Source organism: Hirundo rustica, chromosome 7 (genome assembly GCF_015227805.2).
Source record: "Hirundo rustica isolate bHirRus1 chromosome 7, bHirRus1.pri.v3, whole genome shotgun sequence".
NCBI classification, from domain to species: Eukaryota; Metazoa; Chordata; class Aves; order Passeriformes; family Hirundinidae; genus Hirundo; species Hirundo rustica.
The window spans coordinates 26,981,280-27,004,005 of record NC_053456.1 but is presented as its reverse complement, the minus strand read 5'-3'; the positions used below and the strand labels follow the sequence as shown (position 1 = coordinate 27,004,005).

The window sequence follows — 22,726 nt, the reverse complement described above, 5'->3', positions numbered from 1 at the left end:
CCCCGCAGCGCCGGCCCTGCTCCTGCGGGAGGTGAGCGCGGTGCGGCCGGGCTCTGCGGCTTGGATTTGCCGCGGGAAGGGGGACGAAGCTTGAGCTCCGCGCGTTTGGTGCAGGGCAGCGCGGGGTGGTGCGTGCGGGGCGGGACCGCGGCAGCCCCGGGGCGGGGAGAGCGCTCGGTGCCGGGTGGTGCCGGGGCCGGGCGGGAGCATTGAGCGGCAGCGGGGCAGCGTTCGCAGCCCGAGGCCGTGGCTGCTGTTTGGCCGGTGGGGCCCGAGGCTCACGGCTGCCTGTGTTTGCCCCGCACAGGTCCCCGTATGCCGCTGCCTGTCCCGGCCCTGCTCCGCCCGCCTCTCCACCGCGTCCGTGCCTTGAGCCGCCCGCCCGTACGCGCCCTCATGAACCTCCGGGAGCTCGTTTCTGCCCTGAATGACTTCGCGTCCCCCGCTCTGGCTGAAAGCTGGGACAATGTGGGATTGCTGGTGGAACCAAGTCCTCCCCACACTGTGAACACCCTTTTCCTCACTAACGACCTCACTGAGGAAGTGATGGAAGAAGCAGTGCAGAAGAAAGCAGACCTCGTTCTTTCTTACCACCCTCCTATTTTCACACCACTCAAGCGAGTAACGTGGAAAACCTGGAAGGAACGGCTGGTGGTCCGAGCCCTGGAGAACAGGATCGGGATTTATTCTCCGCATACGGCGTACGATGCCATACCTCATGGAGTTAATAACTGGCTAACAAAGGGACTCGGTGAGATTCCTTTAAGAACAAACAAGTTACAATTATTAAAGATGTATGCTATTTTAGGTGGGATTTTTCATCATTTGCCTTCCAGCTTTTACAGCTGTGATTTGAGGACTGTTTTTATTTTTCTTGATATTTTTATAGTACTGTACCCTTAAAAACGTTTTAGGAAATTTATCTTGGTGATGTATACCAGATAACAAGCACAAGAGAGTATTTTCAGATGCGTGACTACTATTGCATGTATCTGGAACTGGTGGACCATATTTATTGTCCACTGTGGTCGCAACACTGAGACCACTGGCTTTAAACCACCACCTTTAATTTATAAAGTACAAGATCTCAATGTTTATAAAGGATTTAAACCATGTGAAATTATTTTAGATTTTTATCCTGTATGGTGGCTCATAGATGCATCTTTTCCAGCATGTCATATAAACAAGAAACTTTCTGGTCTTGTACAATCGCTGGGATAAAATTGATAGCATTAAGGATGGCAAACAATGTACATCCATCAGCTTCTTCGGACTTGAAATAGATTGTGGCTAAGGAGAACGAAAAGCCCACAGTTCTGGTCAGGGAAAAAGGATTTGAGTGCAAAATTTGCATCTTTGTGCTGGATCTCTTAACATATTTGCTAAATCAGTGTTAGGGTACTTACCCTGCTTTATAAACCAGCAGTCTTGTACTGTTTTCTCAGGCGCCTGTACTTCTGTCCCACTGCATCCATCAACTGCGCCGAGCTCTCCAGCTGAGGCCACTCACCGGGTAGAGTTCTGTGCAGATGCCGAGCATCTGGATGCAGTGCTGTCCAAAATCAAAGACATCCCAGAGGTCTCTTGTCTCACTACTCTCCCAGCCAGGTATCTACTCCACTCTAATGTTGTATTCTTCCTGTTGTTTGAAACAATAAATTACTGTAATTGTATTTTACTGATCTAATAATTTTGTTCCTCTGTGCATTGCTGCTGTATTTTTCAGCAACAGAATGAGAAACTTAAGGAATAATCTTCCCTTTCTGGTCAATCTGTGTCATGCTAAATGGTAATAGCAAGTCTAGCATCACATAGATTAGGGGTGTTAAAGAAGAGTATTAACAGGAAACTTGATGTGGACAATTGAGTTAAATTCCCATATGTGTTTCTCCCAAGACAAGTCTAGGCTATTACAATGCTGCGGGTTTTTTTCCTTTCTCAGTGGTAGAACAGCCATTGGGATAGAATAATAATAATTATAATGCCAAAACTAATAATTGTAATGCCAAAATTTTATCTATCTTTTTAACAAGCACCAGGCATGTCTTTCCTCAGGGTTGAAGGTGAGGAACAAACACGAGTCAGTTTGAACTGCTCTCAGAAAGCACTGCTGGAGGTGGTGGCATTATTGTCCCAGAACAGCCTTCTTTATCACAACACAGAGATTCTCTTACTACAAAAGGTAACAACATCACAAAATTACTTCCTGTGAATGTATTACTTGTGTGGGCTGAGTGCCCTAAACACTGAAATGCAGTAGTCAGTGGCATCACAGCTTTCCTAGTGCTCTGAAACACTGGCAGATGGGGATTTGAAGCCACACACATTTTCCAAAGCAATGAAAACTATTTATGTGGTCTGTTCTAATTCTTAAATCAGTTTCAATAGCTGGCATTGTTCATATGTTACATTTGAGAACATCACGTACGCACTTTTTTGTAAAGTTCAGCGATGATCCTGCAAACCCAGTATACTTACCCTGTAACACTGTGGAAAGCAGTGCAAGCATCTGGAGTCAGCTTTCTGACAGTAATTTTATTTTTTTTCCAGCCTCTTCTTCCCCATACTGGAATGGGACGCCTGTGCACCCTGAGCGAGCCGGTCTCCTTGTCAGACATCATCGCGCGTCTCAAAGGTCACCTGCAGCTGCCCCACGTCCGCGTAGCCCTGGGAGCGGGCAGGACGCTCGGTAAATGGGTAAAAGCCAGACTGCCCGCCAGGACTGGCACTGCAGGAACACGGGGAGCATGAGTGTACTGCTGTCTTCAACAGGTTCACTTCCAAGAACTAGGAAGCACTGTTAAGAAACAGCATCTTAGAATTTACAGTCATATGAAAAGAATCGTATCTGTATTTTAATGAGATGCTGTATTACGCTGGTTGATGTGGTGGAGAAGGGACAGCACAAGTTGAATGAAAGATACCGTTTTTTTGTCATTTATATAATGACTAAGATTATTTTTTTCCTGTCCAAGATATCAGGCACAAAGGTGTACTGTTTGAGTGTATGTTCCCTTTTGTGACTGAAGGTTAAAATTCAAATTTCTTAAGAGTAAGACATTTTATGGTATCATTATGAACACAGAACTGTGTTTTGGTGAAAGATAAGATAAAGAAGGTAAACTAGCTCAGTGGGGTCTTTAATGAGATGTGGAGTAAATATCCTCTTGTCCCAGCTACCTATCCTAATGTCCAAGGAGCACAGCTAGTAGAATTTGTGAGAGTAAATTTGTTGAGAACTCTTTGTAACTTAGGAAGCAGAAATCTTATTAGACTGACAATTGCACTAAAAAATCCCCAAACTACTTCAAAGCCTCTTTTTGTGGTGATTCCACTTAAATCAACAGTAATTGCAAGGCAACATTTTGAAAACTCCCTGTGTTGTGTGTCCCCTCTTTTAGTGAATGTAATGGATATGAAAAATTAAAATTCATGTCACTGTCATACATGTGATAGCTTGGAATTAGCAATCACAGCAAATGGACAATTTTTATTGGCATGGAGCAGCTTTCAGCTTTTGCATTAAGACTGCCAGAGCTGTAAGTTAGGAACCAGTATATCTCAGAGGCAAAAGGCTGCCTTAGTGGTATCATTAGTTGGGAAACAAACTGGTGGAACAGAAGACTACTGGAAAGAGTAGTGGCCTGTTGAAGAGCTCAGAAACCTAACACCTCACCAGGAAAAAGGTCACCAGCAGCCAGCCTCTGTGCTGGAGTTTTCTGCAGTTTCCTGCCCCTTAGAAAAAAATCTACCTATCACAGAGGATTTTGCTGTATTGTCAGAGGTGTTACAGGCCCATGACTCTTTCAAACTGACACATCTCTTCCTCCAACAAATCTACATTGACTTTAAAATCAAGATGGTAGTTAACTGAAACAGTTACTAGCAATACACACACCAGGGCTGAACAAAAGGGAAGGAGTTTAACTGTGGCACCTTGTATCCTGCAGAATCACCAGTGAAGAAAGCTGCTCTTTGTGCTGGCTCTGGGAGCAGTGTCCTGAAGGGAACGGAAGCTGACCTCTATCTCACAGGTAATGTGACTGCTTTTTCATTATTTTTATAAAAACAGTCTAATTAGAGATAAAAACAAACAAACCCCAGCAAAAAATAAGAGGGTTGACAGGCTGTTGAAAGATTTGACCACAAAGAATTACCTGATATTTATAATTGAGAAACAATTAGTTATGGGAATGACAGACTAACATTAGAGATAGCGTGGATCAAATGGCAGTGTGGCACAGTGAAAGATATTTGAATTAAAACATTACTTTACAGCTTTTATTTCAACACAAAATCAGTGCTGATGGCAGTGGGTTGCAACTTTCAGTGTGTTTCTCCTTTGGCAACATGTATTTCCTGTATTCCCTACAGAATTCCCTAATGCAAACCAATATAGTCTATAGAACCTTCCAAAGAAACTCCATCGTGTTGTCTAACCAAGGGGACACTTAGTCCATTGTTCTCCATGCAGCAGTGGGACAGCTATTCCCTGTGACTCAGCAATGTGAAGGCTGCCTTGCCCCTTCTCCCCGTTATGTGTAGCCCTGCAGAGCTGACCCTCAGGCTTCCCAACTGCTTTCCTCCATCCTCTTCCAGACCACACTGAGCACTTTTCTGCCCAAACTGACAGAATTTACACCTATTGACGTAGGGCAAGGAATTTCTGTGGTTTGACTCAGCTGCATAGAGGGATATCAGCTGAGTCTTTCAAAGGACCCTGGAGCAGGAGTGTTCCACGATCCTGCTGAGCAGGTGGTGTTGTATTTCTACTTACAGCCTGGATTCCATCGCATCACCACAGCTTTTAGCTGAGATGCTTCGTACAGTGCAGAGACCTGGTTACCTGAACTGTCCATTAGTGATCTCTATGACATTTCTTTCTCAAAATGGCAGGAGAGATGTCCCACCATGATGTGCTGGATGCAGTTGCCAATGGGATAAGCGTTATTCTGTGTGAGCACAGTAATACTGAGCGAGGCTTCCTGTCAGAGCTGCGTGACGCACTCGCTGTCCACCTACAGAACAAAATCAACATCATTGTGTCCGAGAAAGACAGAGATCCTCTCCAGGTGGCATAAGGCAAAGAATTGGAGAGAGAGAGAGAGACAATTCAGTCAATAGTGTTGTCTTGCACAGACCTGTCCAACTGCAGAGCTTAATGAAGATGCTTTCAATTGGTCCAGTATGGAATGATTGTATTATATGGTCCCTCAAAGTCTGGCGTATGTTTTGTCATGTCAGAAGAATAAATGTTTTGGAATACCAAAGGCTCATTTACTCAATTACTGAACTGTACTTGAATAAATTTACATGTCTTAAATACAATGATAACCATGATACACAAGTATTGGTTTGAGTAAAATATATAAAACCTGACTTATCTCCAGATTTAAGCTTACGCAGCAATTCTACCCTACTACAGTTATGTCAAATCACATCAGTGCAAGTCACTGATATTTTACCTAATAAATTTCAGAAACAGTAGTTAATGAAAGGATGGAGATCAATTGTTGGCATTAACACTGGTAATAAGGCACCACTCAGATGCAAATAAATACAGAACACAAAGCAAGTTGTTGGTACTGGTATTCAGTTGCACAATCTACCACTAATGCAGCTTTAAGGCTTTTCAAAGAAGGGACCGTCAATCCAATAAAAGCTTTGTAAGGCTGAAACTCAGTTCCTTACAAAACTGTAAATTCATGTGCCCTTTGTTATTTTCTTTTAAAAACAGTTTCTGTAACCGTGGCTTTTAATTACAGGATTACTAAACCTAAACAAGTAGTGTTTTCGCCACTGATAATGAATTTTATTTTCCAAGTTAGTTTTTTGTTTGTAATTTTTTTTAAAGAAAAAAAAAAAAATCTCACAGTTGTATACCCTACCATCCCTGGATGGTAAATATTTCATTACTAATTTTTAAAGTTAATAAAAGTGGCTCATCAAGCAATGTCTCCATCTAATAACTGCATGTGTTGTTCCACTTAAATGTCAGTGGAAAGAGATGTCTGGTTTATCTGAAGCTGCCTAGGCTAGAAAAAGGTCATCATTCTTACCAACACCATGAAGGCACCTCAGTATGCTGAGAAGTGGGAAGAAATTTCTTTCCCAAGTAAAGGGAAAGGACCCACATGAAGTTGATAGTGGAGTTGGTAGATGCTCTAGGTTTCTAATACAAAAGTCAGGCCATACCTCCCTTCTGTCTCTGAGGGGCAGATGAGGTAACTATTACTCCATGGGATGTTTTGGTTCTCTTCAAAAGCTATATACTGCTATTAAAAAGCAGGCAAATGATTCTTGATCTTGATGTAAGAAACAATATATAATAGTTCTACTCAGTAGTCTGAAATCTTCTGCATGGATATTTGACATAATAATGAAAAGGAGGCTTTTGCACAACTGCCACAAGGATCTCTATCTTCCTGTAACATAAAAAGATTGTGAAAGACAAGACAAGCTAATGAAAATGAATAAAGTACTTTATTTGATTGATTTGAACTATTACAACACTGAGCTGTAACACAGCTACCAAATATTAGGCGTACAGAGTCCCTGAAGTCTGGCTGGCAGACTATAAATGATGGAACTATAGAACTTCCTCCCACATAACTGAGAAAAAAAGAATTGAAGAAAAGATGTCAAACTTCAGCAGTCTCCCAGCCTCTAAGAGCTTAAAAAAGGGAGAGCTTCTAAGTGGCATTTAAGGCCTCCTCCAGGATCAGTGGAGACTCCTGATGTAAAAAATATAAATATACAATCAAGGTTTTAAAAAAGAAACAAAAAAGCTTCATAGCCTCTTCATGTTCCTGGACTGCACCTTGGAGAGTAGCAGGCAATGACATGAGTCCATCAAATTTTCAATTATCTAAATCTTATAAAAGGATGTGTGGGTTTGGGACAAGTCCTTCAGTTTTATTGCCAGAATTGACTAAGTTACCCACAGCATCCCAAACCCGCTAGTATTCTCCTTTCCTCATGCAGTCAAGGCAGGTCTCATAGCATTATTAATTTTGTCTTCATACACTGGAAGCTAGTTTTGTCTAAATGGTAGAGGAGCAGTGGATAGCACTCAGTTGAGAAAAGTTGCACCACTAGTACCAACTAAAGCTCTTAACCATCTTGTGATTTGCACTTCCCAAGTAAATTGCTCCAATAAAACCCTCATGTCTACTGAGGTAGAGAGCAGAAAGGCACCATCTCACCAAGTCTGTTTTCCTGGCTGTGAGGTTGGCTGCACAGATAGGAAGAAGGCTTTGTCTGCGCTAAGAGACAAAGCAGACAAATCCAACTAGAGCGCAAGAGAGGCCTTGCTTACCGAAGTCATCATTCCAAACTACCTGGGGTAGCTGAACAATGAGCAAGATTGATTAGAATTATTACTTATCACTGCAGCAGCTGTAAGGTTGGAGAAGGTGAGATCTGAGCATAGGCCCCTCTCCAGCAGCCATTGAGGGCAGTTGCTGTAGACACTGAGGACACAGAGACATTACACATCTTCATCCTCTTTCTCTAAGAAGTCGGTCAAGGTACTGTCATCGACAGGAATTAGTAAGTATTCCACACCATCAGCTCCCTGAAAACACACATGCACATTGTTAACACCAGTGTACAGTGCCAGGCAAGCCACTAGACAGCACTGCAATGCTAGCATTTATCTGCAGTCTGGACTAGAGCTGGACAGCATTCTGAACAACTACATTGCTGAAAACCTGGAATATGTCACTAGAGCAACACAGGAAATGCACAAATACTGAGAAAAGTCACTAAATGAGAAATCTTCTGGTGGGTTATGCTTGTCCAACACTACAAAGCCCTCAACACTGTGTTCCTGTATCTTGTAGTGCTATACTGCCTCATTATTATGATAACTCTGCATTCTTTCCTTATAGAAATACAGGTAATACTATTGGAAGCAGACTGGCAGGCTCCATAGTCTTCAAAAAGAAGACATGCAGGTTGCTGAATAACCAAAGCACACTGCATTTCTACAGCCCTCTATCCATGTAAAGGGTTGGAGGCATGGAAAGAGCTGCAATTCCAGAATTTCAGCCCTTGCCAGTCCCTAGGTGCTTTAAACAATACAGTCTAACTTAGTAGCAAGTCAGGATCTTTTTCATTCAAAGTGGCTGAATATGCAGAATTCTTCCCTGGACTCACCCGCTTGGTCCGGATGAGCTTGTGGTCCCTGAATTCTGTCAGCTGTGCCCTGAGTGTGAGGTCACTGTTCACAAGGAAAGCCTCCCGACACTGCTGGTAGAAGTCTTGGAAAGACAGCCCTGGAGACAGAAAAAGGCAAGAATAAGAATCTGAAGTAGTAAGATTGTCAGATTTTTCCAGGTCCACATGAAAGTCTTGCTCTGGCTTAGACCAGAGTGGCTACACTAACATCACCTCTTGCAAGTATACAGCCAAGGTAATACTTCAGTAATTAACAGAAAACAGCTGAATTAACATTCCAGTCACCCTGTTGCCTAATGGAATTTTAATAGCATTTTAAATGCACTTTCTACAATCATTAATCTCTCTTAATTTCCATCTCCTCTATCTTGCTTTCTCTACCATTAAAATGTTATTCATATCCACTGCAACACCTATTACAGACAGTGACAGAATATTCCACATGTATTTGCAGAAAGCAGGGGTACATCAGAAGTCATTTATATAGAACATTTAAGTGCAAGTTATGCAAATTCAGTCTTCATTTTATTTTTTTTTTACTCCACAGCCCCCCACAAATGGTCTCAGACACATCTAAGGATGTAAGAGGTGGTCCTTCAGAGCTGGCCAGTCTTACTGATTTCCTGTATGAGTCAGTCACAGTGTCACTAGAAAGACAGTGAATCGTTCCTGCACTCAATCTCTGTTGCTGGAGATGTAACCTGCATACCAAAACCTGTGAACAGCAACACCCCAAACAGATGAGAAAAGGTTGTTACTTACCTGGATAAGATGGGTTGTCCTTCTTCTCCAGCTGGTGCTGAGCAAGCAGTCTGAATATCCCCCTAAGTGAAAGGAAGAAAGGGGAAAATCAAAATAATCATAATTAAAGAAGAGCCCAAAACTCCCACCATTAGAAAATATTAACTAATTCTGCCTTATGCACAAAGACTTGTGAATCTCTTCACTGGACAAGGTTTGCTACCCAAATGCTGCTCATTTAAAGTAACCAATCAACTGGAACCCAGGTCCTACCATCTTTGTCTCAAACACTATTATCAGAAAACACAGATTGTAGGGACTGGGTCCTTGGCAAGTGCCACTGTGAAGTGTAACAGTCTTACCTGGCATTGAGAGTGAGGCTATGCAGGACATGTGTTAGGGAGCTCAAAGCCAAAGATCCAGACTGTTGTACTAAAAGCGAGTTCTCGTAAGACGTTTCTTCCACATAAGGATTAAATGTGGTTGTTTCATACCAAAGCCAGTTGTAGAGGCTCAGCTTTGCCTGATCCCACACTAGACAGAGAGGAAAGAAAGAGCAGACAAAACTGGGAGATTTACGTTTTCTAAGGTGTTAAACAAGCAATATTAAAATGCACGTAGTTCTACTGTAGGATTGCAGAAACAATATATGCTTGTGAAATTCACATTACATACACCCTGATAACTGCAGTTCCAGTAAGATAAATTCTCTGCAATGAAACATTTGCAGGCATCCCTTTTCCATAGATACATTGTAAATCCTTCCACTGTCAGGAGTGTGTGAACAATTTCTGGCTGTAGCTGGAAGCTCTGCCTAGAGAGGGGGTAAAATAGCTGAAACAAGGCCCTTCTCAGAGTGTGGAGATTCCTCCCTCGAGTGGGGATGCTCCTCAAGGTTATTCCTCCAGGCTGAGCTAAAAGAGATATGCCCATGGATGTTGGTATGGGTGAGTAACATCAATCTCTACTTGTATTGTTTTCGCTAGCTTTAATATAACTACTTCAATATTGCTTTAAAAAGAATGAACTATACTAGTAGTTATAGCTACCTGTGCTGTGTAGTAAATAATTCTGGTTAGGATCCTTTAGTCTAATCAAAATTGTAATCAATAAGTAAGTAAGTTATTTAAGTGTATTTTCTTTGCCATCCTTAATTTTGTGAGACCAAAGTTCAATTACACCTATATAATCCTTTAATATAAACCTGGGGCTAAATCTGGTGCGTAAGTGTGGGGCTAAGATTGGGTCCAGCCACACCTAAATCCTGTCTGAGAAGGAGTTTAGAAAGGAAGAGGGTCCTTTCTGCACCTCCGGGTTCAACGGGAGGGCTTCTCTAATAAACTTTAGACTTAAAGTCTGAAGCTCCCATTCTGTCCACAACACTGACCCATACAAAAAAATTGTTTAGATGCAGTGACAGACATAACATCCAATTTCCAGTTCAGTAAGTTCCTAAAGTCAAACGGTGCCAAAAGCTTGGAGTCTGTTTGTATATTGTGCTTAGTGGTATTTCTAAGTATCTTTATACAGTTTTGGTTCAGCACAGCCACACTCCCGATCAGGACTATACATATCTCAAGACATCTGCTCTACCCATCAACAGTAATACATACTAAGTAATAGTAACACATAGTAAGCAATACATGAGCTTATGAAACATGCTTAGCAGCCCCAAAGCAGAACACAGATCCTTCTCTTGGCTAGATCAGGCACAGGGGAACTCACTGAGAGGAGCATTGATGTGATCGATAGAGGCAATGAGGTAAATTCTAGGCAGGGAGGATAACTGTGCAAGGATCTGCTGACTTCTTTCTCCTCTCAACATCTGGCTGTCCAGGTTATGAATGAGGACATACAGTTCTAAAGATGAATCTGCAAGGTCAGAAGAAACAGCAAAGAACGAATCAAAGAAACTGCACACAAGCTGCTTTCCCATTCCCAGTGCAGCGTAGCACAAGTCTATTCCACCACTCTCCATATACATCACCCCAATATAACTTTCCTTGTACAGCTTTGTTTGAACCTATACTGGGTGTTTCTGAGCACCTAAAAGGGTTTTTCTCAATTTACTGACATCACAGCTACAGGGTTGGTTTTGTTTCAGTTTAAGCTTTTCTGTTATAATCAACTTTCCACTTGCTCACAGCTTTACCAGGAATTGCCCCTTTACCTGTGTTTCTTTTGCAATTGAAAATCATTGAAATATATTTTAGAATGAAAGTCTAAGCACAGTTTATTCAGCTGGTTTTGATTCACATGACTAGGATCTTTAAGCTCCTCCTCACAGTAAAATTGCATTTTCTATTCAAATTGGATCCAAAACATCATAATTTTATTGAAAATTTTAACAAGTTCTGAAAAAAAGTTAGAGAACTAGCTCAGATAATGCAAACAGCAGATGTTAAAATTTCCAGCTAGCTTCTTGCTGCTGCACTTATCCCTGGGAACAACCATTTCCTGAATCCAGAAACAATTCTAGAATGGTAATCAGTTTTTGTGCAAATCCATGCATATTTGCCTGCCAATGGACAGCCAGATCAGCTGTGCCATACTGCAAGACTGACTTACATACATTCAGGTGGAAACTGCTGTTACCCTGCCTTTTCCACTTAGTCCCACCAGAAACACTCATAAGGTAATGATGAACACCAATGCCATGCACAATTAAGATTCCATGGCAATTTGTGTATGAATATACAAGCACTAAGACAGACATCCAGAAATAATTCAGCAAGGATTTCGTGAGGCAATACCAGTTTAATTTTCTTTTGAAACCAATTCTAACCAATACTGCTGTCTTGGTGCAGAACCCTGGCTGAGGTAACAGCTTACATGGGGTTGTTACACATGTATGTACACGTACACTCCTGGTGCATGCATGTTTTCATACATGTTGCATAAATTATAAGAAATTATACTAGCTACAATGCACTAAGAAACTGTAACTGCCTGTATAAAAATTATAAGGGAGGAAAATGTCCAGACTCTCTTAACAGTAAGTAGACTCTAACATTTTTACGCATAAAGTCAGTCATTTTACCTTCTTTAAACCTTTTGGTAATGAATTCAAGTTGGTCAAGGGGGCTGCGGAAGGTCCCTATATGGTCCAAAACCTCCTCTGTGATGGAGTTGAGAATCTGAAAAAGAAAATGAGTTCCTTATGAAGGGCTCTGACACTGAAGTGCAGAAAATCTGAAACTGAGCCCTCGGCTGCCTTCTGAGAGATAATCTGATTATTACCATAAAATCCCTAAAACAGCGAACACAAACCAAAAATTACACCCCTTTTCAAAACACTGACATAAAACAAGGCTTTAGAGTGATAAATATCTATTAATGACAGAAATTACTGCAATTCCTTGGAAAATGGATGGGATAATTTCTTCAAACTATTAGAAGAGAGAGGAACTGCTCTTCATTCAGAGTGTGTTGCTACAGAGTGCAGCAGGTTTCCTTAACATTATACATGGAAAGACTCTAGAGGTATCTCTAACACAGGATGATTACACAAACCCACAAGCTATTCCCACACTTACAGATCTCACAGTGATGCTGGGGAAGTATCCATTAACCACCAGGTGAACAGAATCCTGGAGCAGAGAGGTACGAAACTTCTCCAAAAGATCACGCTTAGAGCCCAGTCCATAAAGCACAATATTGAAACCCAAGCTGCAGAAAAGCAAGCAAATACACTGGATCAAAAAAGTACGAGTCTGGTTTTAGGTCCAGACATTCATTAAGCAAAATGATGCATTGCAATCTTGGTTTTGAAAAATTCACGTTTTGTCAACTCCTGGCCTACTTTAAGCTTACAGCTGATAAATGAGGTTAGCTATAAGGAATCTGAAACCTGCCATGTGCATCCTAGCAGAAGAATCATTTCAGCAGCCTAGAGATCACAAAACATCGATGGAAGAAAATGCTATTGACTAAGAACAGAATACTAGATCTACAACTTCAGGCAAGAAGTGGTAATCAACATTCACACCTCCCCTCACCAGTAATTATATTACATGTTTACTGCAGGTCACAGTAATTACAAGAAAAAAAAGCAAACCTTCATGCTGGTTTTCTGCTCTGATCCTCAGGCACAATTTCAAAGCAAAATTATTCTATACTCATGTATATTTCTTCAATCCTAACTGTTCTACAGAAAAATTGGCAGGAAAGCATAAAGACAGCATGGTATGGAATTGTGGAGACCCAGAAAAGCTGACTTTAGTTGCATCCTTCACCCTCTCTCAGGCTGCACTATGATATGTGAAACGCTCATTAGGCCACAGCCTTGATGAACTGCACCTAGACTAAATCCCTATCCAGCTTATCAGAAACGCTGTTCCCAGAAACTAATATTGTCTAATGAGCACACATTTTTTAATGAGCAGCCTTAGAAACTCGTTTTTCTTGCCTGAATAACAATCCAAGGGGAATAATATTTCTGTTGCAGAATCTTCAAAGAAAGTTACTGGCTCAAATTGTGGCCAGGATTAAAAAAATCAGTCTGACTGAAGCCCACTGTCTTGTGTCCCTATAAAAGCAGTCTAAAGTGAGACCCTTTGAGCTCTCCATTATGGGAGGCTGCTGCAAACTAAAGCCCACTCTCTAACAGCACTGCAAGCAAACCATTTGCACAGATCACCAAGTAACAGAGACTAACTCCTCTTGCAACTCTCCAAATTTCAAAGCTGATGTCTTCTTCATACTCTCTGTCCCTCCCCATAGACCACAAATTTTCTCACACTGCACTTCCTTGCAAAAGCTTCCAAGGGGCTTTCTCATCACCAGTATTGGCTCCAGCCTCAGAGGTGGTCTGCCTTCTTTAAGGAATCACAGAATCTCACAGGCTCTCTATAGCTCCATTTGCTTTCCTGAATGTTCACCCTTCTCCCTCCCATGAAGATACATACAAAGCCAAATAAAATGTATATTGCCAGTGCTTCCAAAAGCATTAGGGTTTCTTCATGCCCTGATCATTAGGTACCATGGGCACTGGAAGTTAATGGCTACACCACTGGAGACAGCCACAGACTGAAGATGCTGAGAGTGGGCTGCTCACTAACTCGCTGCTGTGAACAAAAATGATTCCTCACAAAGAGCACTTTTCTCATAATTCATTTTCCCTGTTCCCTCACTATTCATGTTCCCTGTTTGTGAATGCCCTCCAGCCTGGTTTAGAGAGGCACAGGCAAACTAACCAGGTAGAATGTAACTTCACTGCACTTCAGACATTCAGTTCAAGGAGTTAATCAGATATGATTTGGTCTACAGGAAGCACTGAATTAAATTAATGTCACCCACTTCTAAATTTAAGCAATAAAAGAAAAAAATGTTCCTTAATTCATACACAGGATGTTACTGACATGAGGGTAAGTTTACCAGCAGTGCCTTTTAACTAAGCTTTTTCAGTGATTCTCCTTGGATACTTACTGTAATTGCAGCATCCACTTGGAAAACAAGGATTCATGTTGCTGGTTAAGGTGTCTAATTTCAGCAGCATAGGCAAGGGGAGCATTTTTCAAAAGATCATGCAGTGTTTGCTGTGTTGAGAAAGAGATGGAGAGTCATTCAAAGCTGAGAAAAAGAAAGAGATATATACCTGGAGTCCTTAAAACACCCTCTAGCACGCTCCTTATCTAAAGAGAATAGTTTTCATTGTCAGTGCACTCTGTGGTTAGTTTCTTTCCTTCCCATGAAGACCCCATTAAGCACACTTTTGCTACTGGAGACACAAAGCAGAGATTAAGTAACCCTATTATGGTAAACACCAGCTAGACTAGGACTAGAACAGATGACATATTGTATTTTTCTCTTCCGGTCAAGTATGGGAAAAACGCTACAAGAAAAACACACAGAGCTTACACAGCACCAGGCACTGCACCAACAAGATACAACATCACGTCCCTGCTCATGGGAACAAAGGCTCCAATCAACATGCTTAGCAAGGGTTCAGGGGTTTGTCACTACAAGAGAAAACTCAAAATGCCCACCATCCTAAAAAAATACAGCAGAAAGGATGTAATTTGCATCTGATAGCTCAATGTAGAAAAGCATCACGAACCAAAGATTTAATTCAGCTTTGAAGGTATGCTGTGATGCTGATGTTTAAACAGCACATATGCCATCTTGTAAAACACAAATGGATACAAAAAGCAGCCACAGGCACAAGAGCTCCAGGTACTCTACACAGTTCCCTGAGACCTGTCCTTGTAGGGTACAAGTGCTTGATTTGAACTGTCTTGTGGAAGTGACGTGTGGAGAAAAATAAAGTAATTCAGTCACCACCATCAGATTATTCCTGTCTCCTAGAAATGGCAAGGCAACAAAGTACATCTAACAAACTGGGTGACAACACTTAGAGCTGTTCCAGTTCTACAAGTGGTTTGACCCAGTAATGCTCAGATGAAATCAGCTCTCTTGATTTACTCTATACATAAGTCAGCTTGTAATTCCCCCTACCATTTCATTGACAAAAATGATGTTTTAAAACAAGTCTCTACAACCCGCTGAGAGCAGCAGTTGAAAACTGCTACCTAAATCAGCATTCCCACTGACATAATCAGCAGAAATAAAGTGAAAATAGCAACATCAAAAATTTTGATGAGAGAACTCTCTATCATAGGAATCAAAACCTAAGAGTTGTGTGATTCACTGTGAACTGTACCTGATTCAATCTTCTTTTCCGCAACTTCTGCAGTGTTCGGTCTGAAGTGAGCACTTTGGAACTACTGTGAGCTTCAAAGTATTCCTCCACCAGGTTGCCCTATAAAAGGACAGCAAGATCAGTAATACTCCTCCTGCTATGAAGGTACCCCTCTCCCTAAGATGGCCAATGAGACATAGAGCAAGGGTGAATAGAGAAAGAGAATATTTGCAAAAATGGCTTCTATAGCAGCATTCTGCCAAAGCTAACCTAGTCAGATGATTCTTTCCTGAAGGGAGCCAGAAAAGAGACTCTGAGAGAGGTAACATAACAGTAATTCTTAACTGGTGTGGGGATTGTTGGTGCTGGAAGGAAGTAAGACAATTAAGCTGAACACCAAGCCAGAAGACTAATGTGTGCTCCTTTTGATACTACAGGAATCAATTTCTTCATCCTGTCTCAATACAAAGTCTCCTGCTCCATGGACATCTTAGACTTGTCCCTCTGAAGCTGTTAATGATGCCAACTGGATTAGCACACAGGTTCACACGATGCCTGTCCAACAGGGATCACCCAAAAGCACAGCAAAAGCCAGCCCAGATGGTTTGATCTGAAATGAGTGTCGCAGTTCTTCCCCACGGTCAGGTGTGGTCACTAACAGCTTATTGTCACTACGCATCCCTTCATGTTTGCTAGCTCAGGAGTATATTTTTGCACACTCACCATCTTTTGCTCCTTAATTCTTTTGGCTAGAGTGTTTCTGGGAGGAGGTGTAGATGCTGCCTTAGGTTTTGCTGGAGTCTTTTGAACTGATAAAACAGTGCCGACTTCTTTCTGTTCTTCCTCATCCTCCTCCTCTGAGCAGGAAGCAGAATACTCACTCTCACTTTCTAAATAGGGATCTGGAGCTAGAGCATAAATTTTAAGGTTAAAAGCTAGGAATGACTTCTTACACAGAACTCATTTTGCACCATCTCACACATTCTCTAGATGTTTTACAAGCACATGAATCCTAAATATATTTCACAGAAAGTAAAATCAGTGCTTAAGAGAACTGCAAACACCATTTTTTTGGTGGCCATTTCTCTTGCAGTTCTAGGATCACAAAGTATTGTTAAGTAAAGCTTCCTCCTTGATCCCAACTAAGAAACATCATCATACCATAAAAAGAGAATAAAAATGGACACTGGAATTCCCTATTTCTCTATTTCTCTTAGCATCTCTATGTCAGTTTTCCCAAATGCCAATCACGCAGGCTGAGTCTCCTCTATGTCACATTCTGCAAAAAAGTTGTAAAAGTTGTCTGTTATCAGCGTTGATTGAAGAGCACAGATGAAATCTGGCTCAGTCTTGGTATCTCAACACAAAAGAAATAAAAGATGAAATACCATGTACAAAACTCTCCTCTGCATTCATTCTGGCTTAGCCAACCACTTACTGGAAATACTTTGACATGGATGTCCCAGCCATCATCAAATTTTATGCCTGGTTCAAGCAATTGGGCCACACTAAATATGAGCATAGGTAAGATTACAGAAAGTTTTGTCTCCTTTGATCATGTTACTGAAGTCCAGTAACTTGGTGCTTCTAACCCTTCCACCCCTCACCTTCGTAGCAATCAGTTGTAGAGGAAAGGTCTACATAGATTTTCTTAAGGACATTTCTACACTCTCTGCAGGATGGATCACGTTTCAGTCACACTGCTACCACAGACAGAAGCTCAACAGGAAAACAGTCTCCCTTGAACACAGTGCCTCACTGACTGGCAGCTGACTGCAAAGGCTGATCTTTACCTGCTAGTCTCTTTCTGAGTCTGTAAGGTGTGGTGGACACAAATTCTTTCTTTTTATTCTGGAACAGCAAAGAAAAAACATGCATTAGAAGGAAACATCTCCTCTAAAGAGCCCTCTGCCAAGCAAAGACAGGTTACATTTCCAAACTATTTCAGCCCACATTAAACTGGAAAACAGAGGCAGTTAAATATGGAGAGGTCCTGTTTTCCCATTAAGAGGATCAAGATCCAAAAGGGGCTTAATTCTTTCAGCTCAAGAAGGAGAGTACAAAACAGTGAAATCTCCAACCAAGATGCCAATCTTTGCTCCTCAGGCACAGTGAAACCAAAGCAACAAAAACCTGGAAATGCTTAAGTCCCCACAGCAGTCACCTTCCATATCATGCTGTCTACTCAAAGTCATCTGGAAGTTCCCTATGAAAACAACTACCAGAACAACAGAAGACTACTCAGTAAAAGAGTCCAAGCTGCCTGGGCTCACCAAGTTGTAGTGGCACATCTTCCTTACATATGTGTAAAGCACATGCCTGACCTGGACACTGGATCAAGTCTGCAATACTTAGGAAATACTTTTGTTGATCCTGACAAAGTGGATGTGAAATCATCAAGCAGTCAATATGGCATCCCCAAACAGCATGTCTTTTTCAGGTGTATTTCATCCTGGAACCTCATACCAGAAAATCTGTGCACACACTTATTTCTGCTATGATGCTGTACCATTTTAGATATCAACTCTTTCACTTCACAGCCACAACTGGCCGTTCTGGACTGTATCTGTCTGTAGCGTCACAAAACACAACATCAACCTACATCCACCCATTACCCCAATTTATTCTTTATAAACTAATGGTAAGTAAGAAACTGAACAGCATCACAGTTCTGGAACTCCTGTTCTAACAGCATTTCTTACAATTAGGGCCATTTTTCCTTTAGTGAGAAACTGGAAAGCTGTGAGTTTAACTGTGTATTAAGGGATTGTCTAGCATCCTCACTTGTGATGCAAGGAAATAGTTTTCATCCATTATAATTAAGCTGTCAAACCTACTATTTGCCCACTGACTCCAAACCCTATAGTCCTTATTAATGGTTCTCACTGGAGTTACTCCTGTCTGCTTAGAATAGAAGAGACACCTCTACTGTGAATTATGCCTTTCAAGGTCCCTCCTTTCCAGAACTGTAGTAATTGGCCAGTGGGGAAGAAACCCAAACACAAAATGCAAGCCATATAAAGTTATTACTCACCCTCAGCTGCACTTTGTTTGAACTCGAATGTTCTGAAAAGGAAGAAACAACATTGTAGAGAGTACAGCAAATTTTCAACAGTGGCACAAGTTGGTCCATTAGAAAAACAGGCATTCACTGTTCAAAGGTACACTGCACCAGAATATCAGCTCCCTGGATAGTTAATCCTATGAGGGAAGCCTCTAGTTCCTCACAGGTAGGCACAGAAAGAACAAAGAGTTGCTGGGAGGAATGAGTTAGAAGTGAAAGACTGGCAAGGAAAGTTGTAAATATGCTCAAGTGACCATGCAGCTGGGGATAGCAAAGACTCAAATGGCAGTGCAGAAAAACAAATATACCATATCTATTGCTGTTTACCCTGTGTATGCTTTGGGAAGTAGAACATCTGTTTATAGATAACACAGGTGCTTGGTAGGCTTGGAGCCACCCTAAAAGACAGTCTTGAGCACCCTGTCTTGGTACAGAGAAGATCAGAACACAGTGAAGATCACAGCATGGAGATAAACTACACATGCAAAACTGCTGATAGATCAGTGTGAAGAGCAGGCTGGTTCTAGCACTGAACCACACGTAAGGGTGCCTGAATCTCCACTCAGTGCCTACAACTCCACCCATGTCCCTCTGACCAGGTATTGCTTCAGAAAGATAACAGAAATAAATTTACTCTTTGCATTCTGGCTGTGCGTTTGTAATGGCTCCAGCAGCCTACCTGTGTCAGCTCACACAAGAAATCAGTGTTATTATCACAGAAGGCAGCTTTTAATTCTTGGTCATAGCTTTGGGAGGCCAGGAAGGAGGGAGGAGGCTGAAAAATGTGCTAATGTGCTCTCCCTGAGCACATCAGACTCCATTTCCAAGCACAAATGCACATGCTCTTTCCAGCATTGACTTATCCCATCAGTATTTCTCTCTGCAGCACTAGGTGTTAAATTTTATATAATAAAGTGTGAATTTACACATGAACACCTACACAGTCCTACCAATCGGTGTTTAACACACCAGCCCAGCTCATAACTCTCTCAAGTGCAAGTATTTTTGTTGAATAGAGAGGACGTCGTTAAATGTCATAGCAACAGAGAGAGAAGTTCATGTTTCCTCTAGAGCAGCAGGGCAGAAGAAGAGATCTGACACCCAGGTGAAGCACAGGCCATGAACATCAAACAGTTCAGCCCATGGTGTTATCCTGACATCCTTCAGCATGACAGAAGCTGGAACTCAAGCATCCCCTCCACCACCCAAAGAGAAACATAACCCCTATTCACTCAGCTTCAGTTCCCCAAACCATCACAGGACTTACTGCTTTGAGGGGTTTTGGCCATCTTCTCAGGGCACTTGGAGTGATCAGGTGCCACATTCTTTTCTGGTGTCTGGGCTAATTCAGAGGCTGTAGGAAATAGGGGGAAGGGAAGGAAAGACATGTCAGGTACAAAACTTCCAGCTCTGGATAGTCAGAAATGGAGCCTTACACCTGAAATGCTCTCTACATATTAATTCCCTAGCTATTTCAGGAATCAAATACTTCTAGATTTTTCTAACCCTAAAGGTGGCTGTATTCCTCAACAAAGACTTTCAAAGGCTGAACTCATCAATGAATTAATTTTACAAATATGGCCAATGCAATGGCAGAGCACATTTTGACCTCTGGGAGATCACATCTTTGAATTAGAGCAAGGTTTGGTCAGGCTCACTTAGTCCTTTAAGACTGCTCAGCTGGACATAACAGATCATCAGATAGAGCAAACACATCAGTTCCCCAGGAGGAACTATTTACCTGTGTCTCCTCCTTATCAGTACAAGCTGAAGTTGAATGACCGATGTGAATCTGAAAGGTCACCATATCCTGCTAACAGTCCCTACCACTGTATGACCAACAGCCTGCTCCATGTAACAACACCGGGACTGACAGACTGTCACAGTAGGACTGCCCTCAGTTTTCAAATTGAGTGAAATCCCCCCTGCTGCAGAAGGAGGTCTAAGATAGGAAACACAACTTCCCAAGACACAGCAGAAATGAAGAGGCACCAAAACCAGCCTCCATATAGTGATACTGTAGGATGATCCCTCTCCCTCAGATCATCCTTTGTAGGATATATCATTAGCTGTGACAAATGAACACTAATGAAGTTCAGATGGTGCTGGACAAAGATTCTTCAAGTTGAATGACAACCCAGCTCCAGCACCTAATTTGAACCAAAACAGTCCACCCTCTCTGGAACTGCCACTTTCTGATTGCTTCTCCAAAGTCCACAGAGAAAAAAGAGCAAAACATACCCAGCTCTGCCATTTTATTGGAGCGTTTGGGAGTCTGGAACGAGTAAACTTCACTACCACTTATACTTGAGCCATTTCCCACTGGATCTGTGTAAAGAAACGTTACTTGCAGCTGTTTTAAAAGCACTGATATTCCCAGCCCAAGAAAGATGGAATACAACATTTCATTATCTGGCTTTATATTGCAGGTGTTACAAACTAAATATAACAATAAAATCCCATAACTGTAATCATTTCTTCTACTTGTTACCACAAGCACAGACAGAGCAATTTCACCAGCACTGTACAACCCTAACACCACAAAAATCTCCTGAAGTCAGAGGTTTTCCCCTGCTAATACCTTGGGCACATATTCCAAGAGCAGCAACATAGTTGTTCTCTTCCAGGATCTCCTGAGCTTCATTATCAGAAATATTGTCAAGCTTCTTCACAAATCTCTTCACACTGACACTCAGCTGAGCCTTGTCCTTCCGTACTTTAGTTCCTAGAATTGCAATAAAAGCTTTAACCTCCTGCTGCTGCAGTATTTCCATTGCAGTAGTACGCAGCCACCCAATTTAGAGGCCAGGTTCCTGTTATGCAAACCACTAAACAAATTCAATGCTGAGATGTCCTGCTAAAAGAACAGCTGCTCAGTAGCTGACCCTACAGCCATTTATCCCTCCTCCACCAGAAATGCTGGCTCCTGCAGTCCGTGAGGGTTAGACAACCCATTTCAGCGAATACCAGCTCCACAGAGAGAGATGGGAGAAATGACAGCAGCTCACGTATTACAGTATCAAACTGCATGCGAAGGGGACGGTACTGCTCAACCCTTATTTTTTCTAGAGAAGAGGACCAATTGATAAATACCTTGCCTTTAGGCTGTCAGTACACTGACAGAATTTAGAGAGAGTTTAGGCTGAGAGCCCTCTGGAGATGGTCTGCATGACCTTCTGCTCAAAGCGGGATCAGCAGTGAAGTCTGGATGTTCCGTGCCTTGTACTGGCAAGTTTTAAGCATCTCTACAGAGGTTCCCCACCTTAAAAGCAGTCAGAACTGCTGCATAACACTCCTGTGGCATACACCTGGAGCCTCGTTCCGCTTCGGCTGTGCGAGTGTTTAACCGCGTCAGGCCCGAGGAGCTCCCCGGTTCCCTGCACCGCTGCCCTGGCACCCGGTGCTCGCTGCTGCTGGGGGGGGGCCGCGTACCGAGAGCTCGTACCCGCCCCGCCCGCAGCCTGTCCAGCGCCAGGCTGGACAGAGACACTCCACGGAGGGGTCAAGCCGGGCAGAACGACTCCGGAGGCCTCGTCCTTCTGCGGGGCTCTGCAGCACCCGGCTCTGGTGTCGCAGAGCCCCTTTCTCGGGGGGGGCCCGCGGCTGCTCGGACCCCTCTCCCAGCGGCCCGGGCCGGCTGTACCTGCGGGCCGGCTGTACCTGCGTCGTCGGCGATGTGCTTGAGGACGTCCTCGTCGGGCACGAACTTCACCTGCAGGGAGCGGCGGCCGCCGCGAGTCCCCTCAGGCCGGCTCATGGCGGCGCTCGTCACGTGGGCGCGGCCCCGCCGCCGGGGGGCGCTGCCGCCGGGGGGGGCGCGGACCGGTCCCGCCTCACCCCTCGCGGCGCCGCTCCCGCGGGACCGGGGTTCGCTCCCCGCGGCCCCGGCAGAGGCGGCGGCGGCAGGAGGTGGAACCGGGCTCACGTGCCAGCCAGCGGGCGCCCCGAGGCGGCCAACCCGGGCGCCGCGCCTTGAGTGACCTGCGCCACGGCCAACCCGCGCCCCGCTCCCAGCCCGCCTCGGCCGCGGGGCGGGATTTCCGCCGCCGGGCACGCGCGCGCTCCTCGGGCTCGCGCCCGGGGTCGCTGTGGCGACGCGA

General features: G+C 43.1%; 2 protein-coding genes across 3 annotated transcripts; one reads left to right on the top strand and one right to left on the bottom strand.

Moving 5' to 3' along the window:
• Positions 1–4: 4 nt before the first annotated feature.
• NIF3L1 (NGG1 interacting factor 3 like 1) lies at positions 5–5,270 on the top strand. Of its 2 annotated transcripts, none has more exons than XM_040069997.1 (7): positions 5–31; positions 308–751; positions 1,446–1,608; positions 2,056–2,182; positions 2,551–2,689; positions 3,951–4,034; positions 4,897–5,270. In XM_040069997.1, the coding sequence occupies exons 2-7, from the start codon at positions 316–318 to the stop codon at positions 5,079–5,081; spliced, it is 1,134 nt and encodes a 377-aa protein (XP_039925931.1). In that variant the 5' UTR covers positions 5–31; positions 308–315; the 3' UTR covers positions 5,082–5,270. The 2 variants fall into 2 exon arrangements, with proteins under 2 accessions (XP_039925931.1, XP_039925930.1); XM_040069996.1 differs by having other exon boundaries at positions 23–128.
• A 1,226-nt stretch (positions 5,271–6,496) lies between these two features.
• Positions 6,497–22,392, bottom strand: ORC2 (origin recognition complex subunit 2). Its single transcript, XM_040070444.2, has 16 exons — positions 22,287–22,392; positions 21,208–21,351; positions 20,868–20,954; positions 19,894–19,980; positions 18,597–18,628; positions 17,356–17,413; positions 16,286–16,470; positions 15,584–15,682; positions 14,350–14,459; positions 12,459–12,591; positions 11,963–12,059; positions 10,648–10,794; positions 9,285–9,456; positions 8,944–9,005; positions 8,161–8,279; positions 6,497–7,576 (listed from the first exon to the last, which is right to left on the bottom strand). Exons 1-16 carry the CDS (start codon positions 22,381–22,383, stop codon positions 7,490–7,492), a joined length of 1,716 nt encoding a protein of 571 aa, XP_039926378.1. The 5' UTR covers positions 22,384–22,392; the 3' UTR covers positions 6,497–7,489.
• Positions 22,393–22,726: the final 334 nt, after the last annotated feature.

What these genes read in the sequence shown, in the direction of transcription:
- NIF3L1 (XM_040069997.1), top strand. Translation starts at nt 316, where the DNA reads ATGCCGCTGCCTGTCCCGGCCCTGCTCCGCCCGCCTCTCCACCGCGTC. An exon ending in CTGGCTAACAAAGGGACTCG is followed by an intron (nt 752 to 1,445) that starts GTGAGATTCCTT and finishes CTGTTTTCTCAG; the next exon opens with GCGCCTGTACTTCTGTCCCA. An exon ending in CTCACTACTCTCCCAGCCAG is followed by an intron (nt 1,609 to 2,055) that starts GTATCTACTCCA and finishes GTCTTTCCTCAG; the next exon opens with GGTTGAAGGTGAGGAACAAA.
- ORC2 (XM_040070444.2), bottom strand. Translation starts at nt 22,383, where the DNA reads ATGAGCCGGCCTGAGGGGACTCGCGGCGGCCGCCGCTCCCTGCAGGTG. An exon ending in GGCCAAAACCCCTCAAAGCA is followed by an intron (nt 18,629 to 19,893) that starts GTAAGTCCTGTG and finishes CTTCCTTTTCAG; the next exon opens with AACATTCGAGTTCAAACAAA. An exon ending in AGCTCATCCGGACCAAGCGG is followed by an intron (nt 7,577 to 8,160) that starts GTGAGTCCAGGG and finishes GTGTGTTTTCAG; the next exon opens with GGAGCTGATGGTGTGGAATA.